Here is a 26,038-nt window from a genome sequence, read left to right as displayed (position 1 = left end):
TTTGCTGGAACTGTTGAGGAGAGTCCCCACAGAGGCTGGGACCTTTCTTCAGATCATGTATCAACCCACCACCACCCAGGGGAGGAGGACATGAGCTGGGTTTCTTCTTGAAGAGGAGGGTAGCACCATCCAGAAGCTCCTACCCCAGAGTTTTGGAAATCACAGGGTAGAGCTGTCTTCAAGCCGATGCAGAAACTAGTGCGATAGCACCATGGAGGAGTAACTGAAAAAGCATTAGGGTGAACAAGCAGTGACTTTGCACCCTTAGTTGTAGAGTTAAGGTGACCAGGTATGACACTTCTGGGATTACAGAGGCAGTAGTGACTTTTGCATGAGTTTACTCATCTTGAGGACTCTCTTATCTCAGTTGCACTGGAGGCTTTGGACGTGGGAGGGAGTCTCTATGTACACCCAGAGAGTAGTTCATTGTCTTTGGTTAGGTACCTATTGCTACATAGCTTAAATCCTTATCAAACTTGATTTTTCAGTAATGTCATTACCTTCATCTGTGTGAGACCTGGCATGTAATTAATTACATCCTCCCAGCTGTACCTAGCTGGCAGAAGAGGGGATTTAGCTGTTCTGCATTAGAAATTAATGAACTAGATGCATAGATTTTGTTTATCTGCTACTCTCATCCCCTATGCAGCTGATCACTATTCCATACCTATCAATTAAGGCATTTGCTTATAGCAAACCCCAGAAGGATATATCCTTTAACCTCAGTGCGTTTACTGAGGAAATGAACAAAGCTAAATTGTTAATCAATTTAGGCGAGAATGCCATTGTTCTGGTAATAGGCTGTAACAGCCTTTTCTTTATTGGCTTCAACTTCAAATTTACCCGAAACAATGGCTTTGAATTGTGGTGTGCTTGAGGCAGCGCAGCAACACTTAGGAAGGAAAGGGGAGAGAGGAGGAGAACTCATTGTTTGCATCAGTCTCTAGATTTAGCAACTTCAAAATTAGGAGGAGCAACTGGGTTTGGGATTTGTTTGGGGTTTTTTTATTTTCTTTTTTTTTTTTTTTTAGTGGAAAGGCTGTGCTAAAACTCTCCAGACAATATACTGATAAGTCTTCTGTGGTGTTGTATCACTGCAGTCTTGCTGAATGCAATACAAACCCATTTTGAGATCCATTGATGACCTCGTAGAGGTTAAGGTTTAATGTATTTTATAAACCAGACCAGCTTGCTTACCTTTTCTGGTGAGTAAAGAAGAAAAGGCAATCTGCATTTTCTCTTTTGTACTTCTGATGAAAATAAATATATTCAACACCTCATTGCCAGCATATAGTGTGCCTTTAATGTTGCGATGCTTGGGAAATAAGTGCTGCAAAATGCTTTTCTCCTAAGTTACAAGCTGCTCTTGAGTTTGTGACTTTTTGTACTCTGCTATTAGCAAGAGGATTGTTTAGATTTATTAGATGGTAATGAGATAACAGCTTTAAGTCTTCACCTAGTTGTGCAGTTCATGTCTCTGTAGGAACTTTGTCAGTGTATACTAATTTGTATTTGAAAAATATACACTGTTAGTATGACTTGTGTTATTATTAAAGACATGTGGATTTATCTGGTATGCTCCAGTACTCAGATCTGGCTTTTTACCCAGGAGATGCCATTGCTCGCTGTCTGATTTTTCTTGTGTTGGCGTTGTGCTTTTCGGGGTCTCTCAGAACTAGAGGGGACTAGCTAAATACACAGAATTCTTTTGCATAAAATATTTCCCTTTGATCTGTTTTGTGAGATCTTCATCCTTTTCATTGCTTCCCTTTTGTCTTTGTCTTACAAAAAGCTGAAATAAGCAGCGCTCAAGGCTGGAGCCCTTTGAATATGTGTGCTGTAGATTCAGCTCCCTAACTCCCTTTTTTCCCCTTTTGATTCTTAAATGTTGAGGTTCCACTTGAAAATCAGTGAAAAATTTACACCAACTGTACATAACACTGTTGCTACCTGGTAGTGTTTGAAACAAGCCTTGAGTAGTGTGCACATGCACATGAGTATACATATATATTTTCAAATCTTGGTTTTGTAAACGGATTCTTGTAACTGTTTTTCCACCCCGGAGGTTTTAAAGACAATATTGTAGTTTTGTAGGTGCTCAGTGCCTTACCTATGCTTTGTGTATGTTTTTCCACCTGCTTGTGTGTGTGTTTATGCATCACAAAGAATATTTAAAGGACCTTGCTTTTTTATTTTCTTAGGGTGTAGCAGCTGCTCCTTGCAGAGTAGTAGATGTAACACCCAAGTAGTACAGAAATGCTTCTTGTAGAGTAGCATCACGTACTACCAAGTTAGCAAAGACAAATGGGCATCGATACCTTTCCATACTTTATGGAATCTGATTTTGGTGTCTGAGTGATAAGCTTGTGAATGTGCACAAAGCATTTAGTAGGGTAGAAGACCTCAAAGCTTGGTGGTGTTGGTAACAGGTTACCTGGGGTAGGAGTCTTCCAGTGTACATCGTGAGAGTAGTTCTAGTGCACAGCCCAGTGTATGCCATGAACATGTTCCGCCTTGAAGTAGAGTCATAGAATGGCAGAATGGTTTGGGTTGGAAGGGACCTTAAAGGTCATCTAGTCCAACCCCCCACCACGGGCAGGGACACCTTCCACCAGACCAGGTTGCTCAGAGCCCCGTCCAACCTGGCCTTGAACACTTCCAGGGATGGGGCATCCAGAACTTCTCTGGGCGACCTGGTCCAGGTCTCACCACCCTCACAGTAAAGAATTTCTTCCCAATACCTAATTTAAATCTATCCTCTTTCAGTTTAAACCAGTTACCCCTTATCCTATCGCTACACTCCCTGCTGAAGAGTCCCTCCCCGTCTTTCCTGCAGGTCCCCTTTAAGTACTGGAAGGCTGCTAGAAGGTCTCCCCAGAGCCTTCTCTTGTCCAGGGAGAACAACCCCAACTCTCTCAGCCTGCCCTCATAGGGGAGTTACTTCATTCCTGGAGTGGTTTTCCTCCTTGAGTTACTCATGTATTCCCTTCCTGAGCCTTTACTCAGAAAAAGCCAAAACATTGTGTAGGATATGTCCTCGTTATCAGTGCCCACCAGTACTGAACGAGACACTGTCATGTATAACACAAACAGGACCAAGCTGGAGAGGACAAGGTTTTTTTTTTAACTAGAACTGGGAGATCAGTTTAACTTTCTCTATTGAACGTAAGGATAAAATTCCAGCTTCAGTTTGCTTTTAGTGCTTAGTATTTATTTCTGTCTGCCTTGGAGCATGTCTCTGGGAGAGGGCTTATAGAGGAAGGCGGACCTGCTAATGCCCTGTCCATACCAGGCAGTACGTGGGATACGAATTTAGTTCCTATTTCTTTTGCTTTCGGAGACATCGACTCTGATTTTTTTAATATCCTGTATTTGTTCCTAAAGGCTGCAGCTTCTAAAGCTTAGTAAGGAATCTGAGTAACTTACAGATAAGTATTTAACTAATAGCGTATCAAAGAAATTTTACTTTGGTTATTTTTTAAAAACTAAATCCTGTGTTTTGTTTTTGCATTGCTGAAATATGATTAAATGATGTTGATGTTGAAGTGCTCTTTATTCCCCCCCCCCCCCCCCCGAGATGTGGCATGGCTGGGGCTACAGTACTAACGGGATTTTTTTTTCCATCGTTCTTGATAGCATTTCTGTGGTGAATGATTTAGTAATTGTTTCCAGAGAAAATTGTTTGAAGAGTTTTCTGAGCAGAGGCTCTCTGAGAGCTTGGCAGATTGCATAAGGTTGTTTTTAGCTTGCAAGGCTTGCTCAGGTTCCCAGAGTCTGTTTACTCTTGGTTGCCTGCAAAGTGCCGTCAGCATTGAAGTGTTGATACGGTTTGATTCCTAGCTTTTCCAACGATATTATTTTTAAAAGGATACATTTTTAGACGAAAAGCCTAGATGTTATTGCGTACAATTTGGAATTTGCATCTGTGTTTGCAAATTCCTGGTCAGTAGATAAGTAATTTGAATTTTCAAAGATGTTGAAGCCTTAAAATATATATATGTGTGTGTATGTTTATTTATCTACATCTTTATCTACATCTATCTGTGTCTCCATAGGAGGTACAGGTGCTTCTGGTGCTCCTGAAAGTTGGAGTTGTTTCTTCACTTGCTTGAATGTAGATTTCCTGCAGAACTTCAGTAACTGGCTTTTAAAAATCCTAAGCTAAATTTCTGAGGTTGAAAAGCATTATAATAAATTAACATGGAGGAAGAGGAAGGTGGTTTTCAAAATCTGTGGGTTTTGCCTTTTTAATTTGGATCAGCAATGAACCTTGAAAGTGCTGTATGGAAAAGAATCTGGAAAACCATTTTGAGTCAGTCAAAATATTTAAAAAAGATTAGATGATAACATTAACAGATCACTAGGAAAGGCACAGCAAAAGGTTCCAAGATACCGTTTTTGGGAACTTGTGATCTTGCCTCCTCCTCTTTTCTGCCCAATTTGATTTTGCAGAGTGTTTCTGTTTTGCTGAAGCTGTGTTTTAAGTAGGATGATTTAATTTTGCCAGAAGGCTGTGATTTGCTCCAGCCATGTGCCGATGATGGAGTTTATAAGTTCCCTAGGTAGGAATCCTGTTCAGACGCCAATATGGGCTCTGCCAGAACGCAGTGTTTGGCCGTCTTCAGATACTGCTTCCTTCCCTGGTAATTTATTTTCAACTGTTTCTGCTAAACTTCAGCTATTCATTAAAACCATTCTGGAATATTGTGACTAATGCATATGAGACGGGAGCGTGTATCTGAACAGTCTGGCTCTTGGCTTTGTCTTTTGTCCATGCATGCTCCTACCCGTCTCTGTGCTAAGGCAGAAGATGCAGAATCTCAGCGCCTGTTTTTCGGGAGCCCAGGTGATGGTTCATATCTGCTGCTCCAAACTCCGGCTAGATCCGTCTCCCTTAGGCTTGATGAAGTGTGATTGTCTTCTCTGTTGTCCATGGTCTTTGGAGAAAACATACCCTGTTAAAAATCTGTGGAAAGGAGAAGTTACAGCTGCAGCCAGTTGATTGCTGCGTTCATTTTGTCGCACAGTATATGTCTGGTTGTCGCATTTCAAGTAGGAATAATGGAGATGTGAAAGCAGGTTTTGCATGGCTTTGCTCACTCTTTCCAGTACCTGTATTCATGCTCATTACAGGTAATGAACATTCCACGTAATGAGCATGGATATCAATTTCCTTTGTACCACAACAAAGGCTGAAGCATAATTCTGAAATATGTCGTGAACTTCTTATCACAACACCCTTCTGAGCTCCTGACTGGGTTTGCTGCTCCTTGTTTGCACATCCCTGCAAGCAGTGTCTAGACAAATGCAGTTGTCTAGAATTTGCACTGTGCGATGTTTTGCAGATGTTGACACAAATGAGTCCTTTGCTGGCTTTGTTCCCTTCTCTCTTTCAGCGGCATCTTGAATTTTTAATGGTTTTAAGTGCTGGTGTTATTGAGTGTCCTGGGATGAATGATTTCAACTGTACTTTCTGCTTTTACATCCTTCTGCAGAGTCTTTTGCTACTGTCAAGTTGTCATCTCCTGTTTGTAGGCGCCGAGGGGAAGGGATGTTCATAGGGTAGTCCTGGCACTGTCCCGGCGGTGGGGACCACTCGGCTCTTTCACTTCGATCGCTTAATATGGGATGACATGGGGATGGGAACATGGTACCGAAGGTGGGGGACGCCTGGAACTGCCGTGCTCTGGAGTTGTCCTGAGTTATGTAGCCCTTGATGCATGAGGAATTAAGGTCTTATTTTGCACTAGAGGGTTATGGGGATCAGTCCTCCACTCAAGAGGCCGTAAAGGACTTTGTGAGGAGTCAGACACAAAAGGGGCAAGAGGTTGCGCTGTGAACTGCATCTGAACTTCTTGCAAGAATTGTGGGGTTTGTGTAAATAAATAGTTTAGGAATAACTTCAGCTTTTCTGTTAGGGAATTCCTTTCGCTGGCTGCGTGGTATTAGTCTGTATATTTGTCTTTGTTTGTGGAGGAAGGTCTTTTTTTTCTTAGGGTGCTGATTTGAAACAATACCATCAATCTGATAGAGAAACCATCACTCTCAGCTGTCATTCTTTAAGGATAATCATCAGAAAGCATGTACAGAGAGTTTAACAGGAGAATCCCAACTGCCCGATTGTGTTTTGTTGTGGTGTTGTTGGTTTGCTTGTAGTGGCTCTTAAGTAAATGAAAATCTAATGATGGATCTTATAAATTTAGGAAATCCTTTATGAATGTTTAGTACCTTTGGAGACTAATGCTTGTCTTTGTTTTTTATTTACAGACTCACTGGACCTTCAGGGTATGTCACGGATGGGCCTGGAAACTACAAATACAAAACAAAATGCACCTGGCTCATTGAAGGAAGGTGAGTGTAGTAAGCATCTTGGGTTTCAGTGTTGCTTATTGTGACTTTTAGGTGAGGTTTATCTTCATTGAGTGTTTTTAGATCTCATGATTCTTTTTTGCTGTTCTTAAAGTAGATAGGGCAGCACTTAGTCATTCTTGGTAAATAAGTTTTTGGTTTATTGTGAAAGTGAGCCGTCCAAACTGACTTCTGAATTAGAAGTTTGCGGTGTAAAATACCCTTCACGTTGAAACCGCACATGGAAAATGAAAAGAAATGCATTTGTGTAAATAAATAAAGACTTATGAATTATTTAACTGTTACCGTAGTGGGCCATTCAGGTGTTGGGATTCAGTATGTATGGGACTTTTTGGCAGTATGAAAAAATAGAGCAAACTCTATTAAAGCCCTTATTCATGAAGAATCGGTTTCTGTAATGATGCTTTTCAGATACTTATTTACTCACTAGGCCATGAAGACTTCAGAGGAACCATTGACCTTTTTTGGCAGAAGTCTTCTAAACTGCAAGAAATCCCTTAGACCTCTTCCCCTTGTTTCTCTTCCCTTCCTCTATTTGATCTTTATATTGCTTGTAGTGATTTCTTGCAGAGGTTTTTAGGAGCAGCCCATTTAGAGCATATCCTCTGACTGTCGTCTGATTGATGGTACAGCAGTTCAGAGCATCTGACTTGAAATATATTTTTCATAGTACCAGGCTGACGCCAGGACTGTAAAATCAATTTGTTTAGTCTCTAAAACTTTGCATGGCCATTTCTGATGCTGTGTGTTAACAGCTATGCATTAAGTCCCATTCCGTACTGATCCCTGAATCTGTAAGGACAGGGGGTTGTGAATTGGAACAAGTCATGTGAGAGTATGAAATCACATTGAACACGTGTAAGCTGAGGTCTCTTGGCATCTTGGAGGATCAGAAATTGCTAAAAGCCCAGGGTACGCTTTTTTTCTTTAGTCATCTCTCTGTTTGGGAGGTCTGATGGGTGTGGGGGAATTGGCATTCACTTCATCTACTACAGACATTTATTTTGGATGAGTAATGTAAATACCTAAGCTCCCAGGATATTCAAAGGTGAGGGCTAAGCTGTTCCAGAGAGCCATCCAGAACACTGAAATTGGGAGCCTACCGTTCACTATTAATTATAAGGAGCCCAGGTTTTTAGTGTGGTTAAGATCAAAGTTAGATGCTGTAAGTGGCAACACCTCTTAATTTTTGTGGGTAATAAAAATACAACTGCAGACAGTTTGGAATTACAAATAATTAAAAAATATTTTGCAAGAATGTTACTGCAGACAAACCAGCCTCAGCAACTCCAGTACAATCAGTTTAACCGTCATAGCTTTTTTTTCTGAAGCATAATGTGACTCATGTTTTTATCAGAAGTGAAGTGCTGCTCACAGGTCCCCGATAATGTCACCATAACTGCTCCTTCAGTCTTTGTTTGCTAGTACTGAGAGGCTTCCTAAGAGAACTATCACTTCATGGGGTTTGAAGTGAGATCTTACTTGCTGTAAAGAGGTGTACAAAAATGTTCCTTCTTCTTTCGTAGCCAGGCATTTAAGTCGGTGTCCTTTTCCTGCTTCTGATTGTTTGTACCCTGCTGTCAGAGGCTGGTGGTAAACAGAAAGGAGATAATCACGCTGATTAAAACAGCTGAAATGTGCACCCTTGTGAAAATAGCCCAAGCTGTCTGCCAAATATGAAATTCCCAGAGAGATCTGGGCTTGGAAAACAGCGTCTGCAGAGCTGTTAAATTCTGCTGAGTGCCCTCACCTCGTTGCTAGCATTCTGGTATGTGGAGGGCTTTCGAGGTTAGCGAGCAAAGGTACAATCCCAATGTGCAATTGAAGACGCTAGATAAATTCAGATGTAAAATAAACCATGTGTTCCTTACTGTACTCATTCCCTTTTTGCACCGTTCCTGCCTCTTCTTGGCTGGTGTCTGTGCTGTGTCCTCATCCCACGGGTGTCCTTTTCATTTTTCCCCAGGAGCATGAGACAAGGCAGATGAGATCCAGCCAGCCTGAGGATCCCATCTGAGACAGAACCTGTAGCCATGTGCCTTGCAATTCTGCAAAAGAGCGCTGTCTGTTAATGGGTTGTTAGCTGTAGCAAAGATAATCGCTTTCTTTTTGTTCTTGGTCTAAAGCTTTTATTGATTAAGTATTTCTTTCTGCTCTACAGCTATGAGACGGTTAAAATAGAAGCAAACCCCCTACAATTTCATAGGCTGCTCAGTTTTGAAACGATGAGTACTCTTTGTACCTTTTCTTTAAGCAAGACATTATCCTTCAGATACACCTGGTGCTCTTTTTCCAAAGGCCTGGAGTAGATTATTGTGCCTATCAAAAAATACTCTTTTGCAGAATAACTCCCTAAAGAATTCCCCTTCTGTGGGAAGGAAGGACTCTATGGCAAGTTGACATTTTATTAATTTATTTGATTAGGATGAACAAGGATTTCATCTGAACCCAAGGGCAATGCTGTTGAAGAGATCCTAATCACTTGCATCTATCCTTTCAACAGCTACAGCTGTGGGCAGGAAAAAGCAGTGCTGCTACAGATTCACTTTCTTTTTATCTCAGGGTCCAAGCACAATGTTAGTGGTGTTTTCACCCTCCTTGAACTGAACCCTAAATTAGAGACCTGCTGTGGCTTCTGTGTGAATCTCTTTAGATGTATCTTTGCATATTAGCCATGAAACTAATGGAATAATGTATTGGGTTTGCGTGGCAGCGCTTTGGTAGCAGGGGGGGCTACGGGGTGGCTTCTGTGAGAAGCTGCTAGAAGCTTCTCCTATGTCTGATAGAGCCAATGCCAGCCGACTCCAAGACGTATCTGCCACTGGCTAAGGCTGAGCTAATCAGCAACAGTGGTAGCGCCTCTGTGATAACATATTTAAGAAGGGGGGAAAAAAAACCGGGAAGCGGCAGCCAGAGAAGAGAGGAGTGAGAATATGTGAGAGAAACAACTCTGCAGACCCCAAGGTCAGTGAAGAAGGAGGGGGAGGAGAGGCTCCAGGCGCCGGAGCAGAGATTCCCCTGCAGCCCGTGGTGAAGACCATGGTGAAGCAGGTTGTCCCCCTGCAGCCCATGGGGGTCCATGGTGGATGGAGCAGGTGGATGCCTGAAGGAGGCTGTGATCCTGTGGGAAGCCCATGCTGGAGCAGGCTCCTGGCAGGACCTGTGGAGCCGTGGAGAGAGGAGCCCACGCTGGAGCAGGTTTGCTGGCAGGACTTGTGATCCCGCGGGGGACCCACATTGGAGCAGTCTGTTCCTGAAGGACTGCACCCCATGGAACGGACTCATGCTGGAGCAGTTCGTGAAGAACTGCAGCCCGTGGGAAGAACCCACGTTGGAGAAGTTCGTGGAGAACTGTTTCCTGTGGGAGGGACCCCACGCTGGAGCAGGGGAAGAGTGTGAGGAGGAAGGAGCGGCAGAAACAACGTGTGATGAACTGATCGCAACCCCCATTCCCCGTCCCCCTGCGCCGCTTGGCGGGGGGGAAGAGGTTCGGGGGTGAAGTTGAGCCCGGGAAGAAGGGAGGGGTGGGGGGAAGGTGTTGGTTTTTTTTAAGATTTGGTTCTACTTCTCATTATCCTACTCTGATTTTGATTGGTAATAAATTCAACTAATTTCCCCAAGTCAAGTCTATTTTGCCCATGACGGTAATTGGTGAGTGATCTCCCTATGTCCTTATCTCGACCTACGAGCCTTTTCCTCATATTTTCTCTCCCCCATCCAGCTGAGGAAGGGGAGTGAGTGAGCAGCTGTGTGGTGATTAGTCCGGCTGGGCTTAAACCACGACAAATCTAAATGTGCGTTACTTGGTTGTGGCTTAGTGGGCTTCTTTTGTGTATGGAGTGAAAGAAATGCTGATGTGTTTGGGTGTCTGAACTACTGCTTCCGTCCCCACATCAAGTAAATAAAAACCTTTTTCCTGCTGATACATCTCAGAAGATCAGGCTTCTTGATGGTCTTGACATAGTAAGTCAACAGAACAGACTTCTTTACTGGTGGTGTTAACATCGGGGTGTGCTGGGCCTGCTGCATTCACGTGGAAGGCAGCAAGTCTCTTCCCAGGACTTTCAGCTTGTTCGTTCTCAGCTGGTCCCAGTATTTCTTGTAATGCATCTCCAGAAGAAAGTCAAGCAACCCGGTTAGCGTTTGTAAGGACCGAGGAGCAGTGAGTGGTTACTGCATCTTGACAGTCCATGTAATAACCAAAGACCTTCCTTTTGGCAAAAGGTAAAGCCGCAGGGCCTCCCATCCTGTAGAAGATGGCTCTCCTCTGCATTCTCTTGACCTGTTTTCTCCAGCTCCCAAAAGGTGGTGAGCAAGACTGAGAATTTCTTTAGTTAGCATCCACTGAGGCATATTTCCAGTTTGCAGTTTGGAGGGGCTTCCCTCAGAAGGGCCATCCTGCAGTACTGCACAAGTAATAAAGTGATAGAAGAAGGATTTCTGCCAGCTTCTGGGCAAGTAAATAATCTCAGGCCATGATAATCACATCAGTCTGCAGAAAATCCCTTGACTGAGAGAAATAGCTCTGGTTAGTTCCCTGATGGTGGCTGTGATTCTTCATAGAATCATAGAATCATTTAGGTTGGAAAAGAGCTTTAAGGTCATTGAGTCCAACCGTAAACGTAAAACTGCCAAGTCCAGCACTAAACCATGTCCCTAAGCGCCACATCTACACGTGAATGTATTGTCCGTGTAGATTTTCCATGCTTACCCCTGCAAAGCCCTGTCATTAGGGGAGTCAGTACTGGCAAAGAGCAGAGGGCTGGCAGTGCCTGCTCTTCAATTGCTGCCGTTGGTGGTAGGAAAAGGTTTAACGACATGGTTTTTCTGGCCATAAAGAATCTGTTGCTTAATACCAGGGGAGCGTGCACACCAAAAAAGAAAGCCACAGCATGTTTGATGCATCTACAGTTACACTAAGTCACTCAGTTTTAGTCTTGTTCAGAGGAGAGCTTCACACCAGAGGATTTTGTTGGAGGGACTTTGCCATGTGTGTTGAGTGGCTTATTACAAATCTCCTATTTATTATTTTTTTTTTACAGGCCAAACACAATCCTCAGGCTTCGATTCAATCACTTTGCCACAGAGTGCAGCTGGGACCACTTGTACGTGTATGACGGAGATTCAATTTACGCTCCGTTACTGGCAGCTTTTAGGTAAGTTCCCCTTGGTAAGAATCTAACTGTACGCAGTGATACTTCTTTAACTTGGAGCCTGAAGCAAATGTGGTTTCTAGCAGTATAATTATGTTCCAGTAATCTAAATATATAATACTGCCAATACAGCACATACAGCAAGTGTCCTTTTGTGCCGTCATCGACAACATAAACAATTAAGGAGTTGTTTTTTGCTTTTACAATGAACAGATCATGTTACTACACTGTAGCATGTAAGTATTATGTTTTCATTTCCAAATCCTGAGTATTTGAGTGACAAAAAAATTACTGTCATCTGGTTGAGCTTGAGATGAGTTGGTATGCAAGCTCCTAAAGTAGAAAACTGCCCTATTTATCAGATTTGAACATGACTTCAGTTTAACTGTCAACGCTGACAGAAGGCAAAAGCCAAGTAATCAACATTGCAAACATATAGGTCTCGTTGAACTATGTATATCCTTGTGTACCTTAAACTGTACATTTATAAACTCTTTGGAACGTGTTCAGAATCAACAATGGTGGGTCGGACAACCTTGTAAAAACACGTGTAAAAATATCTGTTCTTTTGATGGATGGCTGATATTTGGCTAATCTGTCTGTGGTGAGAGACCGATTTGTGGATGCTGGTTAACAGTTGACATTTCACGAAGAGACCTAAATATAACTTGTGCATTTATGTACTTTAGTCTTGCAGTGATAAGCACCACCTTATGTTTTCTATTCTTTTAGCTGAAATTAGAAAAATAATCTCAAGTTGTGTATGGAAAAAGTAATGGTTCCCTTTGGACTCTGCTTGTTCCAAGGGGCTGATTAACTATTTCCAAAATTAACCTTCTGCTGTGCTTCCATTCATTTGTGAAATGACGTTCTAAAAATACTTCATGTTTGTTCTAAAAAATCCTTGTAATCTCTATGAGAGAAGATCAGCATAGGAACAAAAAGTTGATAAAAAAATTAAAAACAGCACATGTGTTTTTTGGTCTTCAACTGCAAATGCAGAGTAAAAGAATGCTTCCTGTAAACCTTCAGACTAACCTGAGGTCAAAACAGGACACACAAGTGCATTATTGAGTTGTTCTCACCACTTCTGAAGAAGAGGAGACTTTCTCTCTTCTAAAAACCTCCAAAAACCTGGAAGTGCAACCTGGAAGCACTCTCCTGGTATCATGTGCTGAATTGATATGCAGGAAGAGGAAGGAATGTCATCTTGACTCATAGTCGTTTTGCTTTAATCGAGCTAATTTTTAACACGCTGTTGAAAAGGTGAAATGATCATGATTTGTGCCTGCAGTTTCTTGTGTGTTTTCCAAAAATCAATAGGCTTTTTAAATTGAGGTTATAAGTAGTTCACAGCGTTAACAATTATGGTTCAGACTTTAAAATCATCTGTATATCACTGGGAAGTCTGTGCCTGAGGACAAGCGAGCATGGGCTTAATACAATAACATTTTTGAGGTAGGAAAAAAATTCAATTATTTTTTTAATTGCTTCTTTAGATGACATTTGAATTTCATCTTCATTAGTAGTGAGCTGTGTTGTTCAGGAAATAGCAGATGCTTCTAATTTTGATGAAGTGCAAAAAAGAATCTGTTGAAAAATACCTTTCTCTGATACAAAAATAAATGCCTAGAATTTTTCAAGAGCAGTGTTCATATTTTATCTCTTTTCTTGGCCTATGTTATATTTTAGTATTAACCATAACCATGTATCAGTCTTCACAATTTTTGCACCATACCAGAGGATTTGCAAGATTGAGCTTTGTACAGTTGGACACTGTAAACTTTTGGAGTTTGTTGATAAGCACGGTAAATTCCTCCCTCTCTAAAGCTCAGTTTTTGTTACCTCCCTGGCTTTTTACAGCAGTTGCCTGAGCACTCACTTCCTTCAGTGCCCTGATGTTGTTTTCTTGACCTGATGCTCGCTTACGTTTTTTCACAATATGGTATTTACCCTGAATATAATAAGATCATCTTAGAAATCCTCAGCACTGCACTACAGAGAAACTTTAAATTGTTTTATCAATTTTTAACTGCGATAAATATTTGCATAATGCAAACATTTACACAGTGCAAGTGTCTGCATAAACTGTTTACTAAACTCCTTGTAGTCTGAGTGCCCCCAGGGCTGTCCGGTCATGTACATTTAAGCTTTTTTTCTATTAAGCAGGGTTAAAAATATCTTTGCTGGTTTATATTTGTGATCATAGGCAACATGAGACTGTGTAAATGTGCTGCTTCAAAAATGTGATAAAAGAACGTAGAGGAAACAGAAATCCAGCGTGTTCGTCTGCACAGAATGAAGAAATCTGAAACAGATGAACTACATTCATCATCTGTGAACTTTGCTGGTTGTGTTTTTAACTTGATCCATGTTAAACATTTACTGGAGCTGCTTTTGCACCTTTATTTTCATTTTGCGCTGGTCGGCGAGGGGGTGTTTTCCTCTTCAAAGACAATCCTTCTCTTGCAAGACCTTTGGCCATGGCTCTGCACTTGGTGCCAGGGGTGAGACCACTCAGAAGCGCCTCACGGCTGCTGTCAGGTACCAGATGGATGGTTGTGGTGGCCACGCTGACAGATGGCAGCGACTGCCCCACGGTCACTGGCTGAGCTGGCTGCTCTGCAGTGCTTCTACGTGAGCTCTCGTACCCTCAGGAAGCAGGAGCAGATCACCTTCCTTTTGTTGCTTGCAGGTGAATATGGCGTTTGTACACCCAAATTTGAGTCTAGGCAGAGTACGTGGGGTGAGTTGGGTTGGAAGGGATCCTGGTCTGATCCCTTACTCAAAGCCAGCTTCAGAGTGGGATCAGGCCCTTGCTCACGACCTTGCCCAGTCAAGTTGTGAATTTCTCTTAAGGACGGAGAGATCTCATTGATCCTCTGGGCCAGTGGTCCAGGCCTTGACCACCCTCATGGTTAAAAAAAAAATAATCATCTTCTAATATCTAATCAGAACTTCCTTTGCTGCAGCTTGTGTCTGTTGCTTCATGTCCTTTTTCTGTGAATGTGTCTGGTGTTATCTCCTCTGTAATCTCTCCTTAGGTCATTGAAGGCAGCAATTAGATTCTCCCCGTCTTCAGCCATCTCTCCTCCAGGCTAAACAAACCTCGCTCCTTCTGCCTCTGCTCGTACAACGTATGGCTGTCCCCCTTCTATTTTTTTTCCTTCTATTCCCTCAATTCTTTTCCAGAAATCGTAACCCACGTTGATGCCATGGGCACACGCAAAGGCTCTCTCTTTCTTCTGCTTTGTCCTCAGTGCCCTTCCTGAGCTAACCTGCAAACCCTGCTTACCCGTCGCCATTGACTTGTCTTACATTGCTTAGAGCAAATAATCAGCTCAGAACAGCAGGGGGGTTGCTAACAAGGATTAATTACACTGGGAAAGGTACAAACCATGTTGAGTCAGTACTATCTGTGTTACGAGAGTATCCAGAGGAGCTATTCAACTTGGAGCTGGTGTTATATAGACCTACAGGAAGAAGCGGTCCTTGCCTCTGGTACATATAGGCAGAGGACAAACTACGGGTGTATGCGGTCTGTGTGCAGGTTGCCCAGAGAGGTGGTAGATGCCCCATCCCTGGAAGCATTCAAGATCAGGATGGACGGGGCTCTGAGCAACCTGATCTGGTTGAAGATGTCCCTGCTCATTGCAGGGGGTTGGACTAGATGGCCTTTAAAGGTCCCTTCCGACCCAAACCATGCCATGATTCTATGAAAGAAGATGAAGGCACTGTTTAATGCTTAAGTTCTATTGCTCTGTTTGCTTCAAAGCATGCATTGGGTGACCTTTGCTCGCGTGCGTAACGAGGTTTTTGCCTGTTGATGTTCTCGCCCTCCTCTGACGGAGCTGGCACTCGGTACCTCATCAACCATCACCTCCCAAATCAGCTTTTGTTCTGTGTCCTGAGATAGGGGATATATTACATTATGAGCCTGTGCTGGATGGTGTTGCAATGCGGTCATCAGGCACACACTCAGTTCATGGAGCAGTCCAGCTGACTTTTTGTCCTAGCAGCCTGTCCTCTAAGTATTTGTAATTTTGCTCTATTACTTTCAGAGTATTGATTAAAAAAAAAAAGGGATTGGTATAAGGTGAGGAGCAAATGTATTTGGGATTTTTCTGGAAATGTACTTGCTGAACGATGTTCCCTTGTTTACATTTACTCGTGAGCCTGTCAGTGAGCTAACTGAGCCTTTGAATGCGTGAGAATTGATTAATCAAAATGTCTTTGTGGTAGAAAGTCAGATTTCTTAGAGAAATGTAAATGCATTGTATCAATTGCTTTTGTTCACTAAACCTGTAATCCCCTCCAAAAACATCCAATCTATTTGACAAGATGGACAAAGAGAGTTTCTATTTTAGAGTTTTGAAAGGATAAATCCTCTGAGTTAAATTGAGGCCTGTAAAGGAAGTTTAGAGCAGAAAGTTTCTTTAGTTCTTCACTTTCTCGGTTCTGTTCTCTTAAACTGTTTCTGATGTTTCTGATTTTTTTTTTTTTCCCCTCATTAATTCAAATATCCTGTACTGAGTTTCATGGGTATTAAACAGACAACAGACTTAAGGTTTTAAAAAAGGAGAAGGCATTTGCACCATGGCCGATAGCCTGATCTGTCTATCCAGGACTAGATACTAAAATAATTTTTTAATTTTTTAAGTACTTCTTCACTGTAACAGCAAAAAAGGTGTTATTTCTTTTGAGGCTTTTCAGTCCATGTTCTCTTGAAATACGGCTTTTACAGTCACACTCACCGCATGACATAAAACATTTCTCATTCAGTAATTTTTAATGATTAATATGTTTATGGTTTGTCCTTGTTCTACTGGCTTTGGAAGGAAAAGCACCGTGTAAGAAGGGAAGAGGTTTTTGGGGCAAGCCCCCGTGGCCCGGCGGGCTCTGCGGGCAGGCAGGCTGGCCCTGCCCTGGTGCTGCAGCTGCTGCCTCTGTCCGTAGTGCAACGAGGGAAGGTGGTTTCCAGAAAAATGGTACTTTGGGGCAATGCCAGCTCTCAATAATGAGGTTTTTTTAATTTTTATAAGTGGCATTGTAATTGCTTTGTTTCCTTAAAAGTCCGTGTTTAGGAGTCATCTTGCTGCTGCACAAGATTCTTAACTTTTCATTTAGGAAAATCAGTTTGAGATGTCTCCTTATTTTCACCCTTCCTTTTGTATGTTTTAGCATTGATCTATTTTTAGTCTCTTGTAATTTCTCACAGAATCACTAAGGCTGGAAAAGACCTGTAAGATCATCAAGTCCAACCATCAACCAACCCCACCATGCCCACTAAACCATGTCCCGCAGTGCCACGTCCACACGTTCCTTGAACACCTCCAGGGATGGTGACTCCACCACCTCCCTGGGCAGCCTCTTCCAATGCTTCACCACTCTCTCAGGAAAGACATTTTTCCTAATATCCAGTCTCAACCTCCCCTGGCACAACTTGAGGCCATTTCCTCTTGTCCTGTCACTTGTCACTTGGGAGAAGAGACCAACACCCACCTCCCCACAACCCCCTTTCAGGTAGTTGTAGAGAGCGATGAGGTCTCCCCTCAGCCTCCTCTTCTCCAGACTGAACACCCCCAGCTCCCTCAGCCGCTCCTCATCAGACTTGTGCTCCAGACCCCTCACCAGCTCCGTCGCCCTTCTCTGGACACGCTCCAGCACCTCAATGTCCTTCTTGGAGTGAGGGGCCCAAAACTGAACACAGCGTTCGAGGTGCGGCCTCACCAGAGCCGAGTACAGGGGCACGATCACCTCCCTACTCCTGCTGCCCACACTGTTTCTGATATTGTATTTTTGGTTTGTTTATTTTTACTCTTGTAGTTGAGAGTACGGTGATGTGCACAGCCTGTTTTTTAATACAGGAGAAATGGTGTCATTTTGTATACATATGTGTCCACATGGGTCACAGTATTTAAAAATTAGGGGAAGAGAATGGTTTCTCATTGCATTTTGATAGATTGAGAATCCAATATACTACCAATGTTTTAGTATCACCTTTATCCTTTCCCTTCTCTGTCATTTGTACTCTGTATTTTCTCCCTTTCCTCTCGTGGTTCCCGTCTTCTTCCTATTTGACTTTTTTTCTGCTCAGTAGCATCTTACGCTTTTGATCTCTGCCCCACTGGCAGGTTGTGTCTCAGGAGAAAATGTTGAATACACTGTCACGATGATGCTTACATGGCAAATCAAGGAGAGGTAATAAGGGAGATGCCCTTCGTTTTAAATAATTCCCATTTTCCTATGGTGGAGGGCAGAGCAAGGCAGGCGATGTGTGCAGGGCGACAGAGAGGTCGGGTCTCCTGGACGTTGTTTTTCACTCTGCCACTGACTCTACAAATCCAGCGCACAAAAAACAGAAGCTGTTTCAGGGCAAAACGGAGGTTTGCCTTTCGATGCCTAAGAAATAGTGTCATTGGACAGCTTAGCTGAGTAGGAGTATTTATTTGCTTTGGAGTAGTGGTGATTGCGAAATGTTTTGAAACCTTATAAAAAGAAATAGAAGCGGGTGCATTGTGAAATAGGCTAATCTTGGCCCAAGTCGAGTCTCAGAAAGATTCTGGATTGTCGTTTAAAAGAAGTTTTGCATAATCCTTTATTGCTCTGATTCTGCCTTTTGGATTTTTTATTTTTTAAAGCAGATAATGTAAATTCTGTTTGTGGTGGTTTATTCAAAATGGTGCTGTGCACACACTGTATGTATTCACGGTTTTTGAGGTCTGACCTTTCAGGGATCTTATCGTTATCATTGTGTTGTGTTCTCTTCATTGCTTTTCTCTGAACGAAATTACAATCTATCTATGAAGTTTCATTGGGCTGTTTTAAACTTGTGTAGGTGGGATAACGTCCTTTTTAGTGTATTTACGTGCGAGTCATCAGAAAAAGATGGAAAGAAAGGAGCAAGCGGGAGACGTGGGGAGAGCATCTGCTACGGAGGTACCTGCGTTCTTCCCAAACAAATCCCAAAATTGAGATTTCTAAGAGAAAATAAGTAATTGTCCCATGCTAGTCCTTTTATTAGGAAAGGTTATTGGGGGGGGGAATTTTGTCTTCTCTCACTACTGCTGTTCACTCTGTACTTTTTATTCTTTGCTGCTGTTGTTCTCCCCGCTCCAGGGCTTTCCAGTTAGATTGCCCTGTAATATCAGTGATAAGTGCTGCAAGAATAAGACCGAAGAAGAATAAATCAGAACAAAGGAATTTTCTCTTGTCCCTGAACTGTAGTTTGCTTTACCCTGAATTATATTCAGATGTCTGTTTTCCTGTGGTGGAGACATACCGTCCTACAGTTTGCATTACAAAGGAAAACTCTGAACCAAATAGCAAGGAGAAGTTTATTAGACTTTTTGTTCTTTGATGTTTCGGGAGACGGTCTTTTGGGAGAGATCATCTTCAGATCATAAGTCTCAAATTTTAGAATGAAAGAAGCACCTCTTACACATGGAGAAAAAGGCCGTGAATTTTGCCTTTAATCCCATATCCTTGAGATCTGAAAGAGGAAAAAATAATTGGCTTTCTCACAAGGAAATATTTATTGAGCTACATATCAGCAAATGTGCTGGAGTTGTTTAGCCAAAACATGGGATCAGGTTACTGCGTTTTTATGGCATGTTGGTAAAACGAAAGATTTTTTTTTTTTGTCCATGATAAGACTTGTTGTGCAGGAAGAGCTGTTGTACAGTTTGCAGATTTACCCCGCCGTAGGTTAACACATTGTTGTGTTAAAGGGCGAAGCAATTTGGCAGAAAATAAACCCCCTTACGTTCCAGCTTGTCCTCAGATATCAGAGGGGCTGGGGGCGGCTGGGCTTAGATGTAAGTGATGCCCAATTCTCTGTGTTACAAGTCCGGTCGCGTTCAATATATTGAACTCTCACGATTACGGATGCACTTGTAACACCATACATTTTCAGTCTAGCTGCATTCCATGAACTAGCATGGCCACACTTAAGGAATTTGGTGCATTCAATGAGAACTCTCACGGCTAGATTAGCGAATAGTGCCGTTTGTTGAAGCCACAGATGCACAAGTTCTTTTGGATTGCCGGTGATAAAATTACTGCCTGCAAAGCATGTGCAAATACCAAGAATATGAGTAATATAGCCTGGCTACAAACGCGTTCAGTTATAAAGCAACTCTATAGAGATTTCTAAGTTTCTTTTCAGGTGGAGCTTGAGTGACTCTAGTCAAACATACCTTCGTTGTAATTGGTGTACAAGTTTCTCGTTTTCCTTTTAAAGGTATAGACTAAGAAAAATCCAGAGCGCAAGCTCAGTGAGGGGTGGTCGCACCTTGGAGGTGGGTAGCTTTTGGGATGGAGGTGTATTTTTTTTTTTGGTATTATAATGAGGTAATAATGAGCAAAGTTCGCCCAAAGGACAGTATTTTGTAAAAAAATGACAGGCTGTTGGCCCAGGATAGTAAATATGCAGCTTATCAGTTCCATAGTACCTTCCAGTTCCCATTCTATCACAGAGCCTGGCCGCGGTGTCTCCACTCCGCTCCACCCTCCGTGCAGTTTCTCTTAGAGTCAGCACACCAAGCTCCCCTGGTGTTGCCAACATCTAAGGTTCCCTAGGGAACTTCTGTGGGATGGATTCCTTGCATATCCACCACATTCCACCCTGAAGGTTTTCTTCAATGCCGTACCTTTCCTTAAAATGCGAATATAAATTCAATTCCTAAGTTACCTCCAGCAATTATTCCACACACGTTCACCTGTTACTCTTGGTGCAAACGCCCCCAGATTCTATAGCAAAAGCTTTTGGAAAGGGTCACTGGGTGTCTGTGCTATTCTTCAAGTGCACCATTATGTTGTATCGTGGGGACAGAAAAATTCAGGTCAGAGAAAAGTGCTTTCCAGGCATGTGAATGGGTTGCTGTGGATTGCTGTGAGTGTTTTCCTGGGTGTAGCAATTCATTTACCCTGTCCTAGGGAGCTGTGTTCAAATGCATTTACTTTCTGTTCTGAACAGATCTGAAAAGAGTAAAAATTCTTCTCAGGGGAGAAAAATTCTTTTCATCGTTGCTTTTTAGTCGATGGTGCCCTCGGATACTCAGAAGTCGCGAGGCACGAAACCAGGCTTGGCTGCTTTCCCAAGAGAGCTGCTGCTTGTCTGCAGCCCCGGAGTGGCCGGAGCTGCCTCAGTTCCCTGCCTGACATGCTCTGCTCTGGGATTTGGAGTCTCTGCTTTTCAAAAAGCTTCGACTTAGCCTTTGAAAATAGGACTGAGACTGGGAGAAAGATGGTTCTTTACAAGAAAGTAACAGCTGACTATGAATAGGTGGTGGTAGACAATGCGCTTTGCTTAGATAAAGGCTTTTAAAAAAAATTCAATAGACTTCAAATTTATGCTTGCTTTTATGTCTTTTGTATGAGGGAGGAATTGACTTCTTTTGTGTTGTTGTTGTCAGGCTTCTCTTAAAAGAATAATAAACATTCTCTTTCAGATACAAACTCTTCTGTGCAATAGGTAAATAGGTAGTAGTTACTCTTTTCAAGAGGCATTTGGTCCCCCTTTCAGCTTACTCCGAGTGTTTTGCCAAACCTTTATACAAACCTGTACTGTGTCCAATCTCGAATACCGTAAATAGTCCTGCTCACCATCCTCCCTTCTCTCCACCACCCCTGGAAAACTAAAAGGCTGGAGGATCTAGCAGAACCTGGAAGGGTGTAGACAAAACAGCCAGAGGTGACCAGAAGCGTGAAGCAATGAATGAGGTGGGAATAGGGAGCGTGACAAGTCTTTCAGGACAGAAAAGATGACAAATGTGGATGTGATGAGTCAGATGGAACTTTATGAAAGAGTAGATGGCAGGAGGATGGTGAGTAAGGGCGCTTGGACTTATTTCTCATAGAGGAAAAGCCCAAGAGGCAGCGGTGGTTGATCAGGCAGCAGATGTTAAGCGAGCATAAGAAGTCCTTTCTCTACCATTGCAGAGTTAAATTGTTGACCTCCCTGCTGCAGATTTTCCAGGTGAAAAGGGTACAAATGGTTGAGAAAGGAATTAGATAGACGCATGGATGAATGGTTTATTTAAATGTGCTGACTTGGATGCACTCTCCAGGTCAAAGCACCTGAACTGTGGGTTTCTGGAAGCTGGATAAGACATCGCCAAAATGCTCCGTACTTGCTCTATTTGTCACAGTCTTTCCCAAGCGTTAGTCAGGAGGAGATAAGTGGGCATGGCAGACCTTTAGTTTGGCTTGAGTACAGCAGGTTTTATGCTTTTGGGTCATACTAATTTCTCTTTTCAAACATGCCATCTTGTTTTAGGAATGGGTCCTGTTGAAATCACGGCAGAATAATAAGGGAGGGAGAGCAGGTTTTTGGTAATAACTGGAATTCTAGACAGCTTCAGGTTTACTCAGGTTAAACGCTTCTAATGTATGTTTATCTTTCAGAAGAGCCGGGTTGATTACTTCAGGGTTTTCTATTTGCAGTCCTTTCTGCAGCCGTTCCTTTCTGCAGCCGTTCCTTCTTGTAGACCAAAGTCGTGCATGTTGAGGGGAGCAGTAACGCTGCTCTCAATAGGCTCGGTGTCCTAATTTGTCTGCACCCCTTGGTCAGTAACATGGTCACTGTATTGCAGATAATTAAGCCAAGCAAGAGGGCTTAATAAACTGGTCCCTGAAGAATGTGGTTTTATCTTTCTGAGAGGGTTTTGAGGGTTCTTATGCCTTCGAGAATGGGCTTGTTTTGAGGGTTGGTTGAGTATGCATACTCACAATGTCGGGACACTTTCTTTTGAATATCTAAGGAGTTCTGCTGAAGAAAAACAATCTGATAACACTGCTGTATGAAAATGACGATTACTTTATGCAAATTCATTGTATTTCAAATAGATGCAAATAAATACCTTGAGTTTCAACTGTTTTATTAATACTGATGCATTTACTATTTGTTGCTTTGCTCCCTTTTATTTCACTTCTAACATTGTCTTGTTTTTTGTTTTTTTCTTTTCCAGTGGTCTTATTGTTCCTGAGAAAGACAGCAATGAAACAGTACCAGAAGTTGTAGCTACTTCTGGATATGCTCTTCTGCATTTCTTCAGTGATGCTGCCTATAATTTAACAGGGTTTAACATCACGTATAAGTAAGTAGTACTACTCCAAAGTGATGTTGCAGGTTGAGCAGAAGGAGGATTCCTCTTTTCTGAGTTTTATCTTGAAATAAGCAATTGCCATTGAAGCATGTAATTATGAGTAGATACTTGAATTTAGATTTTTATCTTTATTATACCCTTGCAACAGCTAATAACTGTAATGTGCTGAGCATTACCTTCAGTTGTCGATAGTAAGCGTGGGTGAATGTTTGCTCAAAAAGACATCATATTATTTATTTTATGTTGTTAGACTTACTTGATCATATTCAGGCAACCAGAATTGATGTATTTTGTGCACGTGTGTGCTCTTATGCATTCTGCAGAAATTCTTCTGCACAAATATGCTTTTGCATAAGCAGACACGTTTCACTTGGGACACTGGACTGTACCTACTGTTGAGGATCCTGAAGCAGTTTTCTTTGGGATGCTCTTTCTTACTCAGTCCTTGGATCAAATTGCTTAATCTGGTTCCTTTTTAGTCTGGAATGGTTTTGTTACATTCTTTGGTTCATATTTTGAATATTATAGGTGGGTGCTTTCTGCTCGCTAATGTACATTTAGTCCTCATTGGTAAGCTTTTTAAAAATAATTCCAGGGTACTCCCTAATACATTGACTGCTTTTAGAAAGGTTTTGTTGTGAAGTAAATGATCTGTGGGACATACTAGCAGAGATGGAATTTCATGCTTCTGGAGGGGATCATGGGCTTTGAATTTTTTGCTCCTACAGATACGAATTATATTTGTGCTGCACTGGGAGGTTTTACTTTGGGTGTAACTTGCAGAAGCTCTCACCTCTCTTCCAAAAATTCAGCTGCAAAGTCCTTGATCGCAACTGGCTTTTTTGCAAAAATTGGAAGTTTTCCTTAAAATGATACGCTTAGTTTTTGAATACTAGTCTTGGTGCTTTCATCCTTACCAAGTGCTTCAGTATACGGTGGATCCTTTGAAAAACGCAGAACATTCAGCCCCCCTTGAAAGCTCCAGAAGAAAATGAGGAGCCTTTGCAAAGTTACTTGAAAGGCAGCAGCTGAAGCAGTAGCGTTTTGAAAGTCTGGCTGATAGCATAAACCATGACACCATCTACCGCTGGCTGTCGGTGTTGCGCCTTTGCAATACAACGGAGACATTCACTTGAAGAATAACCTGCCTTTTTACGAGTTCCTTTAAGATATTTTAATATTTCTTTAACTTTTCACTTTCTTGATCATTTCCAACAATTTTCAAGTACTGTTTTATTTCTTTTATGTGTTCTGGTCGTTAGGTTTCCTCCGAACATTGTTGCAGAGAGTAGATTAAAGGGTGTATTTATTTCTTTTCAGTTTAACAGTCGTTATAGTTACTACTGGACATAGGTACTCGACAAACACTTGTGAAGTCATGGTCTTGGAGCCAATGACTCTGCCTTTCGCGTGACAGTGAGAATATTGGGTAGTAATTCCCATCTGTAAGTTAGACAGGTTGATACACTGGCAAAAACTGGAATCTGGAAATGAATAGGGTCTCTAAATTTGGATCTTTACCAAGGATATATCTGGTTTTGCCTCAGCTATGTTGCAGATATTATAAAATCAGAAATGATTCAAAACAGGCACGTCTTTGGTTTGGGATTCATCTCAAGTGTGTTCCCTTGGTAAGCAGATCCCAGAATAGCACTTAATTGTGAGTGGTTTAAGCATAAATTGCACAGACACCACAAAAGCCTTAAGCGCTGATTAAATTCTGCGCTTACTGTTGGGCGTTTTGAGGCAATTCATTTGCATTACAAATGGCTAAAAATCACATTGATAATTTTTCAGAGGAGTTGTAAGTTTAACTCATTAAGTGAGGCAGCTCTGTAGATGATAGAGAACAAATCTCTAGAGGTACATCGCATCAGGTTCTAGATGAGCAGCTCTCGTTGGTTTGTACGTTAACAAACAGCTGTATTAACTTTTGTTCAACATCACTCTTGTCTTTGTTAATAAGAGGAATGTCTTGGGAAGCTGCTTCATTACTGACAAACCTTCTTTCCCTGATGTTTGCAGTTTCAATATGTGTCCCAATAATTGCTCCGGCCGAGGAGAGTGCAAGCTCAATAACAGCAGCAATGCTCTTGAATGTGAATGTGCCAAATACTGGAAGGGAGAAGCTTGTGATATTCCCTACTGCACCGATGACTGTGGGGCACCCGAGAGAGGGCATTGCAACTTCAATGATACTAAGGCATGTTTGTGCTCTGCAGGCTGGCAAGGTAAGTCTCCTGATGAATATGGAGAAGCTGTTGGCTGCCTTTTCTATGTATGGCTTTTGCAGTTTCAGTGGGAGTATTTGAGAATGTTCTGCTCGACAAGTATTAGCATTTTGACTAGGAACAGAGCATCTAGCTTTTCATAGCAAAAGATCATACCTCGTTTGTAACAAATGCTTTCAAAAGCAACTATGCTACCATACAAAGCACTACCAACCTGTTTTGTGCAGGCATCAGATAAAAACTTCAAACCTCGTTCCTGTGCACCTAAAGCAAATTTGAGCCTGGTGGCAGTAGTTAACCTGTTTGAACACACAAAATGCCTTGTTCTCGTGTCCAGGTATGCTCGTCAGCCGTGTCAGGCTTAACGACAGTTTGGGCCAAACATAATGTTTCCTTTGCAAAGATACACTGACGTGGAAGAATTAGTCTTATATGAAATGCAACCAGCTACAGCACTGGCAGCACCTACTACCACCACTCAGTTATGCTGCAAAAACACAGTGTGTTAGGCGCTGTGGAAAGAATTCAGGTTAGCAAAATGAGCATCCTAAGGAGAATGCACCCAGTACTGAGGTTAGCGCGTCAGCCTCTCGGATCTAAAACCAGCCACAGGTAATACTCTTCAGGGCTGGAAGACTGCATCCCCTTATGCAGTGCAGTGCTTCCTGATGCTTTTCTGGAGTCTGGTTGTACACCGACAGCAAAGGTGGGCTTATGTTTGCTCAATTTTTAGCCTACCCCTCTTTCTTCCCCATCTCTCATTTCTGTAGCAGGTTAGTGTGTAAAGGGAAAAAAACCCCAAACCAAAACAACCCACCAAAAATACCCCCAAAAGCCCCCAAACAAACCATAGCAGAATGAGGTGCAAGCTGCTCTCCCCTTTCTTATTCTGAAGCTTTTTTACATCTGAAGATGGTCACTCTACCTCAGAAACCAGGAGTTTTTCAAGGCTGATAAACCAGATTCCAGTCTGCTATCCTGAACTGGAGATTATTGCTGGTAGAAACTCGGCAAGAATGAGCAGATGCTGTCTCTTACAGTCAAGACCATAACTCTGTTACACAGTGATTCACTTTTATGGCTGCCTAAAGGCTGTCCTGATAAACCTATTCCTTTTTCAAGGCTTGAGCCTCTTCAGCAGGTTCTGTGCTCTCTGTTGTCTGTGGGAACCTTGTGG

General features: G+C 42.2%; 1 protein-coding gene across 1 annotated transcript in view; it reads left to right on the top strand.

Annotated features, from left to right (window-relative positions):
* ATRN (attractin) overlaps positions 1-26,038 on the top strand; it is a 159,176-nt gene that overhangs the window by 29,582 nt on the left and 103,556 nt on the right. Inside the window, exons 2-5 of the mRNA XM_059817858.1 lie at positions 6,268-6,351; positions 11,412-11,525; positions 22,493-22,621; positions 24,656-24,861. Coding sequence (XP_059673841.1) covers positions 6,268-6,351; positions 11,412-11,525; positions 22,493-22,621; positions 24,656-24,861 — 533 coding nt within the window. The remainder of the gene's footprint in view (positions 1-6,267; positions 6,352-11,411; positions 11,526-22,492; positions 22,622-24,655; positions 24,862-26,038) is intronic.

Source organism: Gavia stellata, chromosome 5, assembly GCF_030936135.1.
Source record: "Gavia stellata isolate bGavSte3 chromosome 5, bGavSte3.hap2, whole genome shotgun sequence".
Classification (NCBI taxonomy): domain Eukaryota; kingdom Metazoa; phylum Chordata; class Aves; order Gaviiformes; family Gaviidae; genus Gavia; species Gavia stellata.
The sequence above is the reverse complement of the archived record's forward strand: the minus strand, read 5'-3'. Positions and strand labels throughout refer to the sequence as shown.